Raw genomic sequence first — 20550 nt, forward strand, 5'->3', positions numbered from 1 at the left:
AGGATACACTTCTCTCTCTGTGTGTGGCTCCCTCGCTTACCCTGGATTCAGCTCCTTTACCTGCTCACCAAGGCTTCCCTGACTTCATTCTTTTATTAGTACCTATCCCATTTAATTTTAACCACGTTTCCCATTTGCTTCATTTTTTTTTTTTAAGATTTTATTGGGGAATTGGGGAAGGGGAGCAGCCAAGTTGTTGTCCTTCAATCTTAGTTGTGGAGGGCACAGCTAGCTCAGCTCCAAGTCCAGTCACCAAACCCTGTTGCTCAGAGCTCGCACTCTTAACCAACTGAGCCACTCGGCTGGCCCTGCTATTTACCTCATTTTAAATATCATCTTCTTAGGCACAGTGCTGATGTCTTACTCATATTTCTTTTGCCCATAGTAAACGAATGAATCCTATATTCTGATATCTGGGCCAGTGTTCATTCTATAAACTCTGTGCCTTCTACAAATATAAAGAAGGCTATAGATAGGGAACCATTGGTATATGCCTACGTCATATAGGAAGTTTTATTGTCATATAAGAGTATGTACTGGCAATAAGAGATTACAATATTTAGAAAGGGGAGGCAGCGTGTGAATAAGTTAAGAGTTAATAAAAAAATGATAGAGTTAATCATTTTTACATGTTGAAAAGCTTGCTAAAGCGGAGATGTGCATGGCTTCCTTTCCATCTCGTTTTGGTAAGACAAACCTGAAAAAGCCCTGGACCGCTTAGTGGGCCACTAGTTTTCTACCATGTGGGGACATGAGGGGAGGAAGAGACTCCTGCATTCTTCTGAGTAGCTCACTTTTTAATTACAAAGGTCTCCATGATGTGAAAGCTAATTTATAAACAATGTCCCTTTCTGCATTCCAACAGCCAGATCTTGGATGAGATCCAGTGGATACGTCTTACTCAGTCTTGGCTCTTTAGTGTTTAGCACAGTAACTGTCATATCATAAATGAGCGCTGAGTTAATAGTGAATGAATGAGTCAGCTCAGCGGGACTGTGGGCAGATTTCCAAATGGATGATTTTGCTGCTTGCCTGCCTCTTTCTTTTCTTCCGATAGTTCTTGAGATTTGCCTGTGTTTCTGTCATCAGTGGTTCCCACCCCCTTTGCACATGCACGCTCACCTAATCTCGTTTTGACTGCTGCCGAAGACTTGCTGCTTCTCATGTAGGACTCGCCCTTCTCAGTGTGGTGGGCAGAGGACCTTTGGGGAAAATCATGGCCAGGATTGGGACTGGGCTGGCACCACAGTAACTTTTCTATCTCATATCTTTAAAAGATTCCATTAAAAAAAAGTTGACTTTTCCACAAAACTTAAAATAGATTATCATTTGAAATCCAAATACACTTTATTGTGTTTGCTATTATTTTAACAAATACTTTAGCCATCAAAATTATGATATCAAAACGTGTACAACAGCATGCAAGTGGAAGGGCTGATCTGTTGTAATGTTCAGAACCAGAATTCAGTGGCGCGGAGGATGCGTGGTTGCTTGTATAAGGCAGTGAATTAAAGTCAAGGTGTGCTGTTAAAATTATATTATTGTACCTGTCCAACCCACCTTTCAAGTTCTACAACAAAGGAAAGTGATTTTGACAGAAGATTGAAGAGCATGCCTACTAGGCAGACACTAGTTGGAATTATTATTATTATACAGAGGAACTACCCATAACCCTCCTTTCTCTTCATGGCAGAAATCCACACTCACAAGGTGGTAGGGTTTTCATGCTCTGGGACACCATTTGGCTTCTGAAATCTTTGATTCGGTGATATATGCCACTGCTTTGGATGGCAGTACTGTCCAGGTATACTGGATTCGTAGAAATTATCCATGCATCTGAGTGACCAATTGATGTGGTCCTGGGAGAGGGTGCATTTTATAGCCACTTTCATGGACCTCCTGGCCTCACCCTTCTCAGCCTGGGAGCCGGGTGAGGCACAGGAACGTGGGGCTTTCACTGCTTCTCCTTCGGAGCCGGAGCTCCAACCATGTAGCTGGCGCTTCCCGTGCTTGGTGGGTCTGTTCACTGCAGAAGTGAAATGGAAGATGTCTTTTTGAAAACTGGTTTTCTAAATTATTTTATTCCATGATTACACAATTAAAATGATCTTGACTGCCTGAATTTAGTATTCTCATTTCTAGAATTGAAACTAACACATTCTTACTTGTCTAAACTCTTTATGGTTTTCTTTTTGATAACTAGGCCCCTAATCAATTTGTTAAGAAGAGTCTGTGTTTTTATTGTCATTTTAGCTTAAACAAAAGTTGGTATGTAAAAGAATAAGATAAAAAAATTAAATATGCCCCATTTCTTGTAGAAATGATGTAAACAAGAGTCTTAAAATGCTTTGGAGGGTGTGATGAAACTACTTTGCATCTATATTTAAAATGTCTATGGGATTTAAATACTGGCCTTTTCAGAAAGAAACTGAGAAGTTCTTTAACAAAAGCCACCTTATCAAGCTGTAAGAGAACCTTATTAAAAGAGAAGAGTTACTACATTATGTTTTAGTAAAGTTAGAATTCAGAGAATAAAACTATAAGAGAGAGAGCAGTTTTACAGTTTCTCCAAGGAATTATATATAGACCCACTTTTAGAATGAGTATATCTTCTTTTTACCTAAGTAATTTAAATAACATTAATTGATATTATTAATATTTATATTTGGCTTTTTAAAAATTCTTTTCAAAAGCTAAAATTGTCTTAAGTTTTAGGTCATCTTACTGTTAAGCCAGTATACTGTTACTTTGTGTACATGAATTTGAACCAGTAACACATGCACTTCTTTGGGGGAGGGGCTATCAGCTAAATAAATTATATCAAATTGTGTCAAATTATTTACATCTAGTTATTTTGTAATTCAAGGTAACAACCAAACCAAAATTATAGGATTCTGAATTAACTGTGCTTGAATTTCCCATGAGTCTTTAGTCAATTGTAGACTAGATCATACGTTAGAAAATAACCAGTTTTTCCAAGTCATGTGCTACTTTGCATTAACTTATTAGAGTACGATGTTTTTTCATTTTGTTTCCAACTCTGTACAAAGTTCCGTTTTCTCCATCTTTCCACACATGTCTACAACCTGAAAGATAAGGAAGGACTATACATAGAAGTTATCATTTATGTGAAGTTTTCAGGTTGTTAACTCTTGAGTCAGTATGAAATCCACCAGGAAATACTGTGTCAAAAAAGTATGTTCCACTTTCACTCTGTCTGTGGATAGTGTGTGTGTGTGTATGTGTGTGCGTATGTGTATGTGTGGGTGTGTGTGCATTCATGCCTGTGTGTGTGCGCGCGTGCATGTGTATGTGTATGTATGCATTTGTGTGTGCATGTGTGTGTGAATAGAAGTTATGATAAAGATGCAGTCTTTTGCTTCCGTGGGAAATCATTTTCTAGGCCTGACCCCTAGTCTGTGTGAAGGGCAGAAGCAGTCCTGGGGAACATCAGATGTAACCTGGCTGGCCTTCCATCACATTTTGCCCCTAGTATCCACTCTTACCAGAGTCCATCACCAAGTACACTTTCTTGGTTTCCGTTTTTGGAGGGGTAGAAGGGTGACATCTTTATTGAGATACAGTTTATGTACTGTGTGATTCACCATTTAAAGTACACAACAATTCAGTGTGTTTTGATTTATTCACAGTTATGCAACCATCGCCCCAATCATTTTATAACATTTTCATCATCTCAAAAAGAAACCCCATCTCCCAATCTCTCCTTGGCCATTGCCAATCACCAGTCTACTTTCTTTCTGTATAGATTTGCCTATTCTGGGCACTCATAAATGGAATCATACAGTATTTGTCCTGTTGTGACTGGCTTCTGTCACTTAGTGTGATGTTGTTAAGGTTCATGAGTGTTTTAGCACGTGTCAGTATGTCAGTCCTTTTTGTACATTTGTTTGTAAATGTGAATGATAGTGGAGTTCCATTGCAGTGAACATCTGTGTGCAGCTGACCTTGGTGGGGCTGGGGTGAAGGAGGTATTTTAAGTTAGGTAATTCTCTAGATCTAACACTGTGAAGCCCTTTGTCCAGGCAAAACATTTACCTTCTTATAGAATTTTGCCTTTCTTACACATATAAGGATATAATTTGTTACAGATTTGTACCTAGAAACAAGATTTAAATAACTGTTAAAGAGACCCCAATTTATTATTTATGCCCTCTTAACCAAGAAGCATATTTTCATCTCACCCCAATTCTTAGTATTCACAAGTTAGAAATAGGAAAATATTTTACTTTTATGAAGAGAATGCAGTTTTGTACCCAGAGTCTTGAGTCTTTTTGATGTTTTTCTGTATAGTTTTATAGTTGTATCAGAAAACTGAGAGATACTTGGATATTTTTATTAATGTGAATGGAAACAGTTGTTTTGTGAGGTCTGCATGGAGATCCCTCCCACAGCAGCTGTTAACAGCTTTTAAACACCCTGTTAGGAAGGTTGATGGGTGCCACTAAAACCATTTAAATTAGTTTGTTTATCTAAAATTAAAGAGCATATTGAGATAAAGGGCCTGTTTCAGCCCTGAGAGTCTGTGATTCCTGCTTTTTTCTGTTTCTGCCCAGCGAAGCCTTTAGGAATCCAGTCACACCTGTTCCTAATACAATCTGTGTCATGACAGTTGTAAAGCTTTTCAAAAATGGTACATTTATCAAATGATACAGTGATACGTAAAACAAGAAGGTATTATATATGCCTCATTTCAGATGGGAAGTTTTTTGGGGGGAGGGTGGGAAACAGTGTATTTTTCCAGGACCAATCAGCTCCAAGTCAAGTAGTTGTTTCAATCTAGTTGTGGAGGGCACAGCCCAGTGGCCCATGTGGGAATCGAACCATCAACCTGGTGTCATGAACACTGTGCTCTAACCAACTGAGCTAATCAGCCACCCCTCAGATGGAAAGTTTTGAGACATTCTTGTAGAGAGTTTTCTTTTAGGCAAAGCATTTCAGTCTCTCTCAAGTCAATTTTAAAATAAATTAAGTTTTAATTGATTCTAAATTATTTGTCCTTTTCAAAAATGTCTCTGGACTACTAAGTAAAGAGACAGTAATAGATTTGTAGGGTCAGGAATCAAGTTGAAAATTGAGCTTTCTTAAAATTGTTCACTTGTTCATATCCCATCCTCAGCCAAAAAGAAGTCTTTCTTAACGTACTCCTCAGCAAATCCTTAGAAGTTTCAAATTATTGAATTTTGTTAAGTATATTAACTCAGCTTCATTTATGAGCTAACCTGGTAGCAATGTGAAAAGATTTAGAAAGCATCAGATGTTTCCATTTTGATATTCTGAGAAGGAAATATGTCAGTTTTAGTTCCTTTTAAAATAAAATCATGGTGGGCCGGCTAAGGTGCATGTTGGTTAAGAGTTGGCTTGGGACGCCAGCTCTGAGCATCGGGGCCCCAGTACAGAACCCACATTAGGCCCAGTGACACTGTGCCCTCTACAGCTAAGATGGTGAACAACAGCTTGACCTGGAGCTGGGCTGCCATGAGTCACCAGCAACAGCATAGGCTGCAGTAAGCTATCGTCAGTGGCTGGCAGCTGGTGTGAGCTGCTGGCAGCCAGCGCGGCAGTCCAGTGGCTGGCAACCGTACTGCCTCACCTGGGAAGAGTGCAATGATAATACCAACATGGGCCAGTGAAGAAACATCCTCCACAACTAGACTGAAGAACAAAAGGACAACAACTTGTCTGTTCCCCTTCCCCAATTCCCCAACGCTGTTCCCCTCCCTCAATTCCCCAATAAAATCTTAAAAATAAATAAATAAAATAAAATAAAATCATGGCATCCAATAATGACATGTTAATGGGTCACAATACAGAGAAATGTAACAAAAGGATGAATCAGAAATAAAACTGAGGGTCCAACAAGCATCTCTAAGCTTCAGCAAACCCAGCCACCTACAAGCCCATAATGCAGTGCATTGTCTTGGGTATTCATATGTGAAATAAATCAATTTTCAAGTCTTTCTTTTCCTATTTGCGATAATACTGTGTGTGTTTGTGTGTGAGTGTGATTGGATTTGGGTGTTTGTTATATGGAGATCATATTTACTTGAGCATGATTTATTCTTTGTTTTTACATGTAACTTGTACTGTGGAAAATTTGGCAACATACTCATAGAAACCTTCAATTGGTGAAAAGTTCTCTGTTATTCGAGAAACTGTAGATACAGACAGAAAGACTGGTGTGTGAGGGACACGTGCTGGGAACCATCAGGAAATTGAAGGTGTACGTTTCCTGCTCTTGCTGTTTCTGGGTGTGCTCAACAGTAATATTGTCATTACAACAGCGGGGCAATTTACCTTCTTGACGTTACGGAACTGGGGAACTTAGAGAGTGAAGCACGAGAAACAGTGCAGCGTTAGTCTGTTGATGAGTGTGCCACCCGACAGAGGTTGAATGGGTTCGTGCAGATCTTCCACACACACCTTTGATCCGTGCTGCCGCTTCTCCTCTGAGGAGGCTGCCTAGGATGGGGGATGCTTACCCATCTAGAAAACTACTTTCTGAGTGGGAATCAGTGGGGAATCTGGCAGAAGGAGAGGGAGACGGAAGGTAGCCAAAGGGTGCTTCCAGGGTTTGCGAGCTGCATGGCCAGCAGCTGTGTTTGCAGAGCTGGAATATTCCAGACCTACAGGTGTGTTTCATCTGAAGGGTTAGGAATCAGACGTAGGAAAAACCTCCAGTTCTGAGCTCACAGTGAAATAACGCAGCAAGAAGAAAGGACCCTGATTAGCTCAGTGAAGTCCATTGTGGGCCTCCGTTTTGCTGCTCGTAAAAGAAAGGCTTCACTGTCCATTTTCCCTCCGGTGCTTCTTCCTGCGGCACCTCAGCCTCTGTGGTTGCCAAGTGCTGAGCTGCCCAGAGAGACCCCCTAAAAGAAAGAAGCAACTTCTGCTTGCCCGACTGCCAGCTGAGCGATTTCTCCCACCGTTCTCTGTGCTCCCGCCGCATGGGAGAGCCAGAATACTGGGTCTGGGCTCATCTTGCTACAGACATGATTACAGTTGCGAAATAATAAATTTTGTCGGTTCACTGTGGGCTCCTGGGATATTTTGTTTCATCAGCCATCAGTTTCCTCGGGCAAAAGTTTACAATCCCGGCTGGAAAACTAAAGAAATGGGTTCATCGGAAAGTTCAGTGGTGGGACTCAGCTTTCCCGAGGAATCGCCTGGTGCTGGCATCCCGGTCCTGTTTCTCCAGGCAGGGAGGGTTCAGAGCGGCCCCGCCAAGAGGGTTGGCACACAGCACCTTAATTTACACCATCTATCTCTTTCTGGCGCTTGGGCCTCTGGCAAATTGCATGTCTTTGTGTTGGATTAGTTTGGAATTTAATCATGCATTATTTTTCCTCCAATTAAATTATTTATATATTTTATTAATGTTTTCACTGCTAGGAAGTCAAATTTTCAATGAAACCACAATTAAACGCATGCCCATTGAATTTCAGGCCAGGCTCACATGGGATCACTCTGCTGAATATTAAGAACTTGCTGTGTATTGGACTTCTTAGCTACCTAGAGCTAGGATTTGGGCGAGCAGAGAACGTATGCTTTTTCCACCGAGTCCTAGGAACTTGAGCAGAGGGGCAGGTCTGTCTGGACTAATGCTGTCTGCTAGCTTTTCTTTTCTCTGGCACTGAAACAGATCTCCTTCTAATGTTACTTCCTCTGGCTGGAGACCCAGCTTGACTGAGAAAGTCCTGAGCTCTGCGAGCCCCCAAAGGAAACTCTGGAGTCATCTATTGAGTTGTTGGAAAATTCATGATGTATTTTTTCTGTGTTTTTCATTGCAAAAATGTGTCATGACTTTTCCGACAACCCAATAGTTGAGGGTGAGCAAACACATGCTCCACTGGCCCAATGCTTGGGTTGGCACGGTCCATTGACTAAGTACAGTTTTTGCAGTTTTAAATAACTGAAAAAAAGTTTGATTTTAAGAGTGTTTCATGACACGCAAAGCTTTCGGTGTCAACAGATAAACAGCTGGTACATCATTTAGGTACTGTCTATGGCTGCTGTCCGGAAACAGCAGCAGAGGTAAGAAGCTGCAACACACCTTTTGGCACCCAAAACCTGAAATATTTACTTTCTAGCTTTTTGCAGAAAAAGTTTGCCGACACCTGATCTAGTTCATCATCCTCACTTTACAGATGAGGAAATAAAGGCCCAAATAGGTGATCTGAACTGTCCATCAGGAATTGGTCTGGATGTATCTTCTGCCCTCTACCATGTTCTTCCCACTGTAATATAAGATCTGCCTTGAGGTGAGCCCTCAGGAGCACTGGCTGCAGAGGCCAAAGCAGCTTTGCAAAGAAAAGTAAATACGTAGGACACATGGATGTATAAAGTCTATGACTTCTTAGAATTTTAATTTTCACTTGAAATCCAGTTCTAGGAAATAAGCTTAAAATGCATTTGAACAACCTTATGCAGACAGAAAGATGTCTTTCTTTTTTTTTAAGGAGTAAAAATAATGTTTTAAACAGCATTTCCTCCTAATTTTCACATCTTATACTTGTTAAAATTAATGAACCAATATTGATTGGTATGTTATTATTAAAGTCCCTCCTTTAATCATATTTCCTGAGTTTTTCTCTAATGTCCTTTTTTAAATTTTAGTATTTTTCAATTACATTTGACATTTGATATTATATGTTAGTTTCAGGTGTACAGCATAGTGGTTAGACACTTATCTTTGTGTTTCTTTGTATTCGCTGATTATGTCTTGTGCTCAGCGTTTGGACTGTAAAGCAAGATGGACCTGGTCCCTGCTGGCCGAGGTTGTAGAATCTCATTTCAAGAAAAAGGACTGTGATCTCCCTCCAAGTTGGCACTTGAGCAATTTCATAAAATCCCAAAAGCATGTTAGCTAGAACTCGGGGCTGCTCTATGGGGCAGAAAGGGAACATCCCCAAGACGCTAGCCTTCTGAAGGTGCGCTTGCCCCCGCTCTCAGTGCAGGCCCACCCATCCTCGCCCGTGGGAGTCCCACCACTGGGATTTTCAGACATTGTCTTGGCATGGCAGCAGGTCCCCATCGCCTTTGTAGGCAGCTCCTGTGCCCCCATCCCTCGTGGTTACTAAATCCCCTCCAGTCTAACGCTCCAACCCCATATGTCCACTTCAGAGCCTTCGCTCCCTGTCCTGACAGGCATGTGCTCAAGGGACTGGGGAGTGTTTGCTACTGTGCTGACCCCCAGCTGAACGAGACCTCTTCCCGCTTCTCCGAGAGTCCAGCTCCTCCAGTGTGTTGGGGAGAAGAACAGATGAGTCTCTTACTTCAATGGCCACATTGGTGCCTCCCTTGCTGGTCATCGCGGTTCCCCCAAGTAACACCAGTTAACCTTGAGGCCCTCCTCCTCAGGTCTGGCGTCCCAGTGCCGACTTCCTGGTGAGGTATATGTGAGTTTTCTCCAGCAATGTGTCCCATAGTCTTGCTGCTGGACACCTTACCCAGCCCTCTGCCTTTCAGGTGGGCCCAGCTCAGCCACCTCAGGGGTATACCCTGGCCTTGGAAACCCATGGCTTGTACTGCCGCAACCAGGGGCGGTGCTGCAGCCTCCTGTGTCTGCCCGACCCCTTGTCTCCTGCCGTGCGTGCTCTTCCCTGCTCCTGAAAGGCACCAAGTTCTGTGCTTCTGCAGATGCTCATGCCTCATTGTTCTGCACTAGTGCCCTCTTGCCCAATTCCACCCTTATCTGCACCCCCGGCGGTCTCCACTCACCTGTCCGGTCTGACTTTAAATGCTACTTGATTGGCGAAGCTGACCCTAATGCTCCACATGGCTTTGGGATCCCTTGTTAATTGTTCGTATAGAAGCTTCTTATTTCCTTTCAGAACACTGGTCACAACTATAATTGTATAGTAACTTAGGTCATTACCTGTTTTCCTCCAGTAGACAGTAATTTCCTTGGGGCGGGAGTCGTGTCTGTCTGATTCCCCAGCACTGGGCCTGGTGTGGAGTGACACTCAGTACAAACATGTAAACGTGTGAGAGGCAAGTGCAGTGTTACAATCATAGTGTATTACCTGTATTTCACTTAGCAAGACAGGGCTTATCTGTGGATATCTTTCAAATTCTTTTGAATTCTTGATAGTATTTTATTTATAAAGTGATATCTCATATTAAACTCTTATTGTATAGGTACTAGGTGAAATGAAGTTGGAAGATAATCAAAAGCATTAAGCATAATTATTTCTGTCCAGTGAAAGTTTAGTTTGCTATATGAGTCAAATCAATTCCACAGATATTTACTGAGGGCCTGCCAACGACCAGGGACACCTGTCAGTTGCTGAGAATATGAAACCTAAAGACATGGGTCCCAGCCTCAAGGAGTCGGCTCAGACCAATTCCAATTCAGTTTTCCAATTATAACTGCCTGCCTCCCTCCTCCCTTCCTTCTCTCTCCCTCCCATCCTTTTCCTTTCATGTATACTAATCCAAGGAGCCTTATTTCTAAAAACTTCGAAAAAAACTGAACAGAGTAATTTTTATTGAGTGGTTTTGTGTGATCATTAATTTTTCTCCCTGGAAAGGAAAATTTATAGAACCCGTCTGTATTATGTGGGCTTAAAGGCTGGACACCAGCACACATTTGGGACAGTCCTGGGTGAGGTGAATGGACTGCAAAATGTACCTAAATCATGATTTTTAAGATTGCATATTGTCCCCTGTCCAACACATCTGTTCTCCTCATATACGTATGTGCACCAGCATAACTTTTCACAAACACTAATTCTGAGGACAGTGGCTTTTTATAGGAAACCCACATGTGTTTGCCTCAGGATTGCTACTCCGTCGTGAACCTGAGTGAGTCTGAGTGGTTTCCTTGTCTTCTTCAGAGCTTTGAAAGGACCCGGTTGTCTCCCTGTGCGCTGTGCTGTATCACCCCCTCTCTTCTGTTCCTCAGGCTTTCTCGGAGCTGCTCAAGGAAACTGAATAGTTTATGGCATTTCTCTGCCCTCATCCAGCTTTAATTCCAGAAACAACCTGAGAGTCTTCCTAGTTTCCCTCCACAGTCAGCCGGCCTAGTGGAGTAAGTGGGAAGGGCAGGCTGTGATGGTGGAATCACCCTTGCCCTCAGAGACCACTCAGGAGGAGCCAGAGTGTAGGCGGGAAAGTAATTAAATGCTCTGTCACCACTGTGTGGTGCGTGGCACCCAAGGGGAGCTTTCTCCTATTGCATAATATTTTTAGGGGTGCATTTCTATGTATGTTTGAGAACGTGTAGGGGAAAAAAATCTTACATTAAGACAAATAAAATGTGGGATGACTGTGAATAAAGTCAGCAAGACCAACCTAGGACACAAATTTCTTCAGTAATCCATAATTGGACATTTCAGTCATATTGAAATTGACTTAAATTTTATTCAAATTGAGAACCATCTCTTCCTCTCATTCTACTGTAGTTTTCTCATGTCTTCCGGTTGCAGGGCACTTGATGTATGTCCAAGGAACTCTATAAAATGAGATTCTAAAACTTTGAATTGTTAAGGAATTCAGGGAAATTCACTTTCATTTTAAAAACCAAATTAATAGAATTATGGAGTTGAAAAGAACCTTAGAAACTAGGTAATCCAACTCTTTATTTTGTACATGCAGACAGCCAAGATCCTGAGAGACTAATAGCATTTTGTTGATGATCACCTGGTCCTCATCTCCAGTACCTAAGTTCATTTCTCTGTGTTTTTATTCAAGAAGAAATCCAACTAATTGGAAATAAAGTATAGTTTGGAAAAGTGCTTTATCTTGCTCCTCATTACAGTACTTTGTGTGTGTGTGTGTGTGTGTGTGTGTGTGTGTGTGTGTGTGTGCGCACACATGCATGCGTGTTCTTTTTCTGCAGTCTGAGCCAGGCTCTAACCCAAGGCCCAGAGTGAGGGAGAGCCGGAGAGCACCTCTGCGGGTGGTTAGCCTTGACCCCCACTTGGCAGATGAGAAATAACAGAGGCCCACAGAGGGTGCATCTGGCTTACCCCATTTCAGAACTCCGCTCTTCAGATGCCCTATGCAGTCCTTTTTCTGGGACATCAGGCTTCTTCCAAATAGCGTCACTCCTGTTAACTAGGAAGTATATATACAGTTAATAAGAGCAAATTTAAGAAATGTAATAATCAGAACAAAATAATCTGTAATATATTAATAGTGAAGTTATCTCATAGCCTTTAGGACTTATGGTTGGGGCTTTTTTTTTTGCATTTCCTTCTGTTTCCTTCAGAAATTAGTAATACATTTCCATTTAATGTGTCTTTATTTTCCCCCCCAAACCCCAGCATATAAATAACGACCATATTCATGGAGAGAAGAAGGAATTTGTGTGCCGGTGGCTGGATTGCTCAAGAGAGCAGAAACCCTTCAAAGCCCAGTATATGTTGGTGGTGCACATGAGAAGACACACGGGAGAAAAGCCTCACAAATGCACTGTGAGTACACGGGTGGCGCGGGCTCTCACTCAGGGGGTCGCCTCACACTTATGGATGCCAGGTTCGTCCCAGGGGTTCTTTGTCATGCTCCTCGGGTTGTGCATGATGACACAAGCTCACAAGTCGCCTGGCTGGGTGGCGGCCTGTCTGTGATAAATGCTGGGGTTTGTGAGAAGGGTTTCTGAAATGGAAGGGAAGTAACAAATGGAGAGAAAACACTGGCAGCTGAGCTTTGGGGGTGATGGAAGTGTTCTAGACCTGCACTGTCTCACACGGCAGCCACAAACCACAGGCACCTCTTGCGCGCATTTGAGATGTGGCTGGAGCAACCGGGAGCTGATTTTTTTAAATTTAATTTAGTTTTAAAAATGTAAATATAAATAGTCCCATGTGGCTGGCAGCTTCCATGTTGGACAACACAGCTCTGCAGGGTGGCAAGTGGACAGGTAGCCGCTGCGGCATTTTGGCTGGCACTGCACCAGGAAGGAGCACACAGCCCTCATGCCTGCCCAGTGCCAGTGTCCTTCATGTCAGAGGACGCGGCAGGCAAAGGCAGGTGCCAGCTTCAACCTGAAAAGCTTGTGTTGGCTTTTTAAAATTATAATTAGATGGCTTTTGAGTTTTTCCTTGGCCTTCTCGTCTGCCCCCATGGCCCAGTGTAGACTACTCACAAGCAGGCTGGGGCTCCTACGAGGGTAAGCCTCTTTTCACTGAGGTGCTCACCAGGCACACTGGTGCTTTTCAAACATGATCAAATTCCATGCCTTTGTGTGGACACAAAGCCATATTAATGAACTTTGTGCTGAATCTGAAATCAGTGGGAATTCGAAGAGATCAATGAGCAGATAATGAAACCCATTGTCCGCATGGAGTGGTCTCTTACGAGAAAACCTCCAGAACTTTTACTAGCACTGAAAATGCTTTCTCTCGAACTGCACGGAGCCCCATCTGAATCCCAATAAATGCAGCCTTTAGTGGACTTTTGTTTCTTGGTTTTGAAAAGCTGCTGACCCTCAAAATGTCAGACTTTCATCAGCTGTGAGGGAGTGTTCAGCATATGCTGTTATTGTATGGCATAATCCAGATTTACCTGTTGTCTTCAGTTTGAAGGTTGCACAAAGGCCTACTCGAGACTAGAAAACTTGAAAACACACTTGAGATCTCACACTGGAGAGAAACCGTATGTCTGTGAGCACGAAGGTTGCAACAAGGCTTTCTCAAACGCCTCTGACCGTGCCAAGCACCAAAACAGAACACATTCCAACGAGGTAAGGCTTCCCCACGTGACACTCGGCGGGGTCTGTACGTGAATAGGCGAGCCTGGAGCCTGTTCGGTGCTCTTTCCTCTTGACCATTCCTAGCACGTGAGCCCTGAAGGCTTGGGCCTCAGAGGTCGGGCTGAAAATGGCCTGCTTTGGACAGTAATGCAGATGAAGAGGGAACTTGTTCAGACCCCTGGCAAGCAGGTTTCACTTTGTTTAGAACTGCCACCTACTGGTCAAACAGTAGGAGCATTTAACTTGGAAGGCCATCTACTTCCTGAACCCGGAATGGCATGAATACATTCAAGGATGACCCTGTGAGCATGGAGGGTAGATTCAGAAGCAACATGTTGAGAGCGGACAGCTTACCACTAAAACACCCACTTTTATTTGCATTCTCCAGGTGATATCTGCAAATGTATTATATCAAAACAAGACTTTTTTTACAGCAACCAGCCTTGCCTATATACGATTTCCAGACATTCTAAATTCGAATAGATTTTGGAAGCTATTCTCAGAAACCCAGAATGGTTTCTAGTCAATTATTTAAGGTAACATGTCACACGAAACTTGGCTGGATCCTGTTGTGTTTAGGTAGTTATCCCCCCCAAAATTTCAGAGAAGCATAAGAATGAAAATGATTTCAGATTCATTTTGCACACATTTTGATGCATATCTGCCTGCAGATGTCTAACTTCTCCTTAAAGATCGAACTCAACCTCTGGCTTCTCTGTGAAGTCTTCTCTTGAATGAATGCAGAGATTAACAGAAAGGCTCCCAACATACTTACCTGCAGGGGAGACACCATGATCACAAAAAGGCTCCCACAGTTTGGGTAGAAATAGGAGAGCTAACTAAAATTTGATGACATGACAAAGTATGTCATCAGTTAGTCTGCCTGAAATGTGTGAGAGAAGGAGCATTTTGACCTTGGCATGGCTGTCATCTGACCTTACAAGGTACCATCTGGCCCATTCATGATCTTTCAAATGGAAAGTTGAGAGAGAGAATCTGGTTGAAAACAAAGTGTGCCAGTCAGCTCACTGGCCGTTGGCATGAAGGTGACAAAGCTGGTCCTCACTGAGTTTTCTTTCAGCTGATCTGGCAGAGCAAAAACATCTCTAGTCTGATGAGGCGCACTCTAACAAGCACACTCACACATGAACTCACATGCAGGTTCCCATACTCAGACATTTCAGAACGCTCATGGCGGAATAAGGAAATGAGTCATTCAGAATCTTATTATTGATCAACTCTTTGAAGATATTTTAGGGGAGATACTGCATCTCCATTTTTTATGTAAAAAATATGTTACCATATGCAGTAGTTACATTGTAATCTGCGATACTCATTTTGTGCAGTTTTAGAGAGTCCAGAATAGGCAAACCCACAGAGACAGCAAGTAGATTACTTAGTGGTTGCCAGAGACTGGGAGGTGGGTAGAGGTGACTGCTAATAGGTACAGGGTTTCTTTTCAGGATGATGGAAATATTCTGGAATTTGATAGTGGTGATGTTTGCACAACATTGTGAATCTACTAAATGCCCTGAATTATGCAACTTGAAAGGGTTATTTTTATGGTGGGTGAATTATCTCTCAATTTAAAATGTTTTAGGGGATTCGATTAACTTAACTTAGAGTTTAATTAATGTATTTAACTACATTTAATACATTTAAGTATAATTTTTAATAGAAATGTAGAGGGTATCCATTCCTATAGATTGTAGACCAAGGTTCTCACCTGTTATTGTGGAGAATTTTGGATAGTGGGTATGTTAGGATTAGCAGTGCACACATACAAACATACTTACTGAGCCTTTTATTTTTTTTGTTGACTTAAAATATGTGTACATGTCTGTTGCTGTAATTAAGTGTGTTAGAGTTGAGCCTATATTCTTCTGCGAGGTAAAAAGTGCCATGCTATATGAGAGTTTAGTGAGGTTAAAAGGTGTCTTGGTCCATATCTTTCACCAAGGTTGAGCAATTTTAAAAATAATTTAAATTTTCTTCCAATTACAGTTGGCATTCAAAATTATATTAGTTTCAGATGTATAACAGTGATTAGACATTACGAAGTGATCTCCCTGATAAGTCTAGTACCCATCTGACACCAAGGTTGAGCAATTTACCTCCTAAAATAAATTATTGACATTGACCACTAACACATAAATAAAATTTTATTCACAAACACATAAATAAGTTTTCTCTATTCTTTTTTTTTTTTTATAAGATTTTTTATTGGGGAATTGGAGGATGGGAACAGACAAGTTGCTGTCCTTTTGTTCTTCAGTCTAGTTGTGGAGGACGTTGCTTCACTGGCCCAAGTTGGCACCATCATTGCGCTCTTCCCGGGCGAGGCAGCTCAGTCGCTGGCTTCTGGACGGCCGCTCACTGCGGCTGCTGGCCGCTGGCCGCTCACGTTGGCTGCTGGCCACATACGGTAGCCCATGGCAATCCACTGCAGCCTACGCCCTCACCGGCGACTCACGCAGCCCAGCTCCAAGGCGAGCTGCCGTTCAGCATCTTAGCTGTAGAGGGCAGTGTCACATGCCCTCATATGTGGGATCCTAACTGGGGCCCTCTGGTGTCCCAAGCCAGCTCTTAACCATCGTGCCACTTGGCCGGCCCAAGTTTTCTCTATTCTTCATACAGGCTTGTCCTTGCGTATGAATGATGGACAATTTCTTATACACCAAAATTAAGTTTGCCCAGGAAATCCAGCTTTGTGTAATCTGATGATCCTAAATAAATCTAGATGTCTTCTCTCATGTATTTGCTTTCTTATTTGTACCTTCGTTGATTTACTAAACAAATATTGATAGGTAATATGCCAAGCACTTCGTTGTCGTAGGTGCAGTGGACAAGAACAGGATGGGAGCCATTCCCATGCGGGAGGCCAGTGCGTACTCCCCTCCCTCCCCCTGCCTTGCCCAACGGGGCCATAGCAGTGACCTCTGACAGGGCTCCCTACTCCAGACCACACAGCTTATGTTCCTCCCAAAGCCACACCAAGCAAGTTTCCTTGAGCGCTGATTCGGTAGTATCTCCCTCTGCAGAAAGCTCCAATGGCTCCCTCTTTCCTGTAGGAAATGTTTAGACTTCTTAGGTTTGTACTCACGCTTACCCAGCGCAAGCCTGCAGTCTTGACCCCTCACCATTGTGACTGTGAATGGAACCTTCCAGAGAACCTGTGCTTGAACAGATGGGACCGCCCGGGACCTTTGCCCAGGACTCTTCTTGCTCACATCCTCTTGCTCTCAGTTTTATCCCTCAGAATCTTGTTCTTTCAAAACCTAACTACAGTGCCTCCTCCTAAGAAAAGCTCTGTTATATTGAGAACTTATTATGTGCAACACATGGCGGTAAGCACTTCGTGTGCAGTATCTTGTTTAACCCTGACCCTGGCCCAGCGAGCTGGGCCTTAGACCCCGGTATAGAAACGAAATGCCTCCCACAAGCGTCCCCCTGAAAAAATGATCCCCCTCTGTCCACATCCTTTTGTAGCATTCATACTTTGTATTGTAGATAATTACATGCTGTCTTTTTTTCTTACCATATTTTATAATCCTTGAGATTAAATCCTGTTGTACACAACTTGGTGTTCAGAGAGTGTTACATATAGTAGGGATCATTAAATGTGAGATGAAAAATTTATTAGGGTAGATTCTCAAAATCGAGCACAAAAAGTATCCATTGGTTTTACAAAGCTCCCTTCAGTGCAGTGAGTCAAAAGGGTAACAACGATGCCAAAAGTGCAACGTCCGGGACAGGAAACGTGGGCAACTCAGCTTAGAAAGACTGACAGCATTTACCTTCGCCTACAGTTATGTTTCATTTCAGTCGCTGATCACAAGAGAATTTAGGGGCCAAGCTGCATACCTGAGTTAATGTGTTTTGTTGTAAGGCGTCAGTTTTCTGAACCTGTGCTCTTACGGAGTTTGCAGGTGGATAATGTGTACATCCACACGAAGGGCACCTGGGTGTATGTGTACTTTTGTGTGTGCTGTGGTTCCTGGAAATGTAAGAGCTGACGTTTGCCGACTCGTTCTACTTCTAGCCGTGACCTCATTTCCAGGCAAACCCACAGTATCCACATGCGTACGTTTATGGGAATAGTAGCTCTTGGAACATGCAGCGCTGGCCTGGCTTTATGTCCCCACCCCCAGCCCACACACCTGCCCCGTGCACCTCCACCTGCCTGTGGCTGGAGCAGCCTGGCCCAGCAGCGCAGTGAGGAGGCACCAGACAGGCGCCAGGTCACTGTGAGCTAACAGCAGTCAACGTCAGGGCCACTCTTCTGTCCCTGATGCTCAGCATTTGATTTCCTCATGTCATTTATATATATAATATATATATGCTGCAAGTCACAGGAGCTCCTGAATAGAAGTAATGCATAGTTAATGAGAGAATCAGTTTTGGAGGCAGTCTCTCAGGGTAATTTTCAGGGTCTTTGCTTCTCTACATTAGGACCTTTCATCATTTTAAATTTTTTTTTTTTTTAAGATTTTTATTGGGGAATTGGGGGGATGGGAACAGTGCTGGGGAATGGGGGAAGGGGAAGACAAGTTGCTGTCGTTTTGTTCTTCAGTCTAGTTGTGGAGGACGTTGCTTCACTGGCCCAAGTGGGCACCATCATTGCGCTCTTCCCAGGCGAGGCAGATCAGTCGCCGACTTCTGGATGGCCGCTCACTGCGGCTGCTGGCCGCTCACGCTGGCTGCTGGCTACACACGGTAGCCCATGGCAACCCACTGCCACAAGGGCTGCAGCCTATGCCGGTTGCCGGCGACTTGGCAGCCCAGCTCCAGGTTGAGCTGTTGTTCAGCATCTTAGCTGTGGAGGGCAGTGTCACTGGCCCTCATATGTGGGATCCGAACCGGTGCCCTCTGGCATCCCAAGCCAGTTCTTAACCATTGCGCCACTCGGCCGGCCCAGGACCTTTCATCATTTTAGGTAGCACTCCATCTGTTCTTGGGCTTTTAGTGAAAAAGCATCTTATAGATGCATATACTGTTAGACAGGGCATCTTTTTTAATATAATGGGTGCATTATATTAATCATGATTTTTATGACTATTGCTTACCTAATAGCTCATCTTCTGGTATATGTAGATATAAGTATGTACTCATAGAAGCATCCATGAATATATTATATTTCAAGCCAAGTAAACAAAATCACAATTCTAATGTTGATCATGAATACAATACCAGCAGTTCTGTAATTTGAGTAAATATTTGGCTATAAGCACCCATATAATTTTTATGACTATCTGTAGGCTTGATCAGTGGCCCATTAACATGAAATACTTCATCGACTTTTGTACTTGGGAGGAGGGCCTAGACCAGGAATCGTTGTCTCCAGGACACCTTCCATCAGCCTTTTTCAGTTTATGAGTGAACTTTCATTGACCATCTAACAGGACTTTACCACTTTGCAGATCAGAAAAGTTCTGGTTATTCTGAGCCCTGACCATCCCCACACGGTTGTAATACCACCCAAAGGAACATATTTTAGTATAATCTAATATGGGAGAGTTGGTAGGCAATTTGTTTTATTATGCCTGTGTGTAGAGAGCACATTTTCAGAGGGGTAGAGTGATATTAGACCTGAGAACTAGGTCATCCACAAGAAATTTCTTCACACAAGCTCTCTGGAAAGGTATATATAGCATTCTTTTGATTAAATCATGGGTATCTTTTAAGCCTTCTTTGGTCATCATCATCATCAACATCAACTATCCAACACCTACTGTGACACCACACTACTTCTTCCTATGCACAGGATAAATGTTTCCATGATTATAAATGCAATTGCATGCTCTTATGAGCACTCTCTGAAACAATAACCTCTGAAAGCTACATTCTATGGAACCTGAACAATGTTCAAATGGCCTTTATTAAACTTTGTGCCATTTAGAGGTATTTGAACACCTCAAAGCTTTGTGAAAGTGCTTTGAAAGAATTAAAAATATAATGAGCAACCACAAAAGACTGTTGGGCTGGGGCATAATCACTTTAATAACAATCTGTTATTTCATTGTCGTGGCATCTGGCAGAAACCATATGTGTGCAAAATCCCAGGCTGCACGAAGCGCTACACAGACCCCAGCTCCCTCCGGAAGCACGTGAAGACAGTGCATGGCCCAGAGGCTCATGTCACCAAGAAGCAGCGTGGGGACATTCACCCTCGGCCCCCCCCACCACGAGATTCCGGCAGCCATTCACAGTCCAGGTCACCCGGCCGGCAGACTCAGGGAGCCCTTGGTGAGCAGAAGGACCTCAGCAACACTACCTCAAAGCGGGAGGAATGCCTCCAAGTGAAAACGGTCAAGGCGGAGAAGCCTATGGTATGTCGTTCACTTTCCTTGTGATTTTCCCAGAGCCATCCTGGGTCATTAAGAGAGCCACGCTGGGCATGGAGAGGGACTGGGGTGTCCCCATCCTTGCCGTATTAGGCTCTCTGATTTAAGGAGGTCAAGAGCTCAGTGACCTGGATCGCGGACTCAGAGTGGCTCTGCATAGGGTAACTCAGCTCAGAAAAGAATTTCAAGGCTTCCTCACTGGTTTTTAAAATTGATTTGTAGCCATACCACCTGTGGCAGGTAGAAAGACACAGCTGTCTACATTTTCAGCAGGACTGTAATGTATAAAATCATTCATTCAGACTTTCTGTAAACAGATTTCCTGTCTCCTTTGCCCTGGTGACCCCAAGATAAATAAGCCATAGTCCCTATTTTTTAGCAGTTTATAGTCCAGCGGGACATGCAGACCAAAATACAAGTACAACTCAGTGTGATGGGGCTTTGACATCAGTCTGTGTAAGAGCGTTCAGGAGGGGAGCTACCCAGCAGTGC

General features: G+C 43.1%; 1 protein-coding gene across 1 annotated transcript in view; it reads left to right on the plus strand.

Annotated features, from left to right (window-relative positions):
- GLI3 (GLI family zinc finger 3) overlaps positions 1 to 20550 on the plus strand; it is a 287264-nt gene that overhangs the window by 256078 nt on the left and 10636 nt on the right. Inside the window, exons 11-13 of the mRNA XM_019627118.1 lie at positions 12288 to 12437; positions 13541 to 13705; positions 19753 to 20043. Of these exons, the coding sequence (XP_019482663.1) occupies positions 12288 to 12437; positions 13541 to 13705; positions 19753 to 20043 (606 nt within the window). The remainder of the gene's footprint in view (positions 1 to 12287; positions 12438 to 13540; positions 13706 to 19752; positions 20044 to 20550) is intronic.

Source organism: Hipposideros armiger, unplaced genomic scaffold, assembly GCF_001890085.2.
Source record: "Hipposideros armiger isolate ML-2016 unplaced genomic scaffold, ASM189008v1 scaffold_710, whole genome shotgun sequence".
In the NCBI taxonomy this organism is placed as follows: Eukaryota; Metazoa; Chordata; class Mammalia; order Chiroptera; family Hipposideridae; genus Hipposideros; species Hipposideros armiger.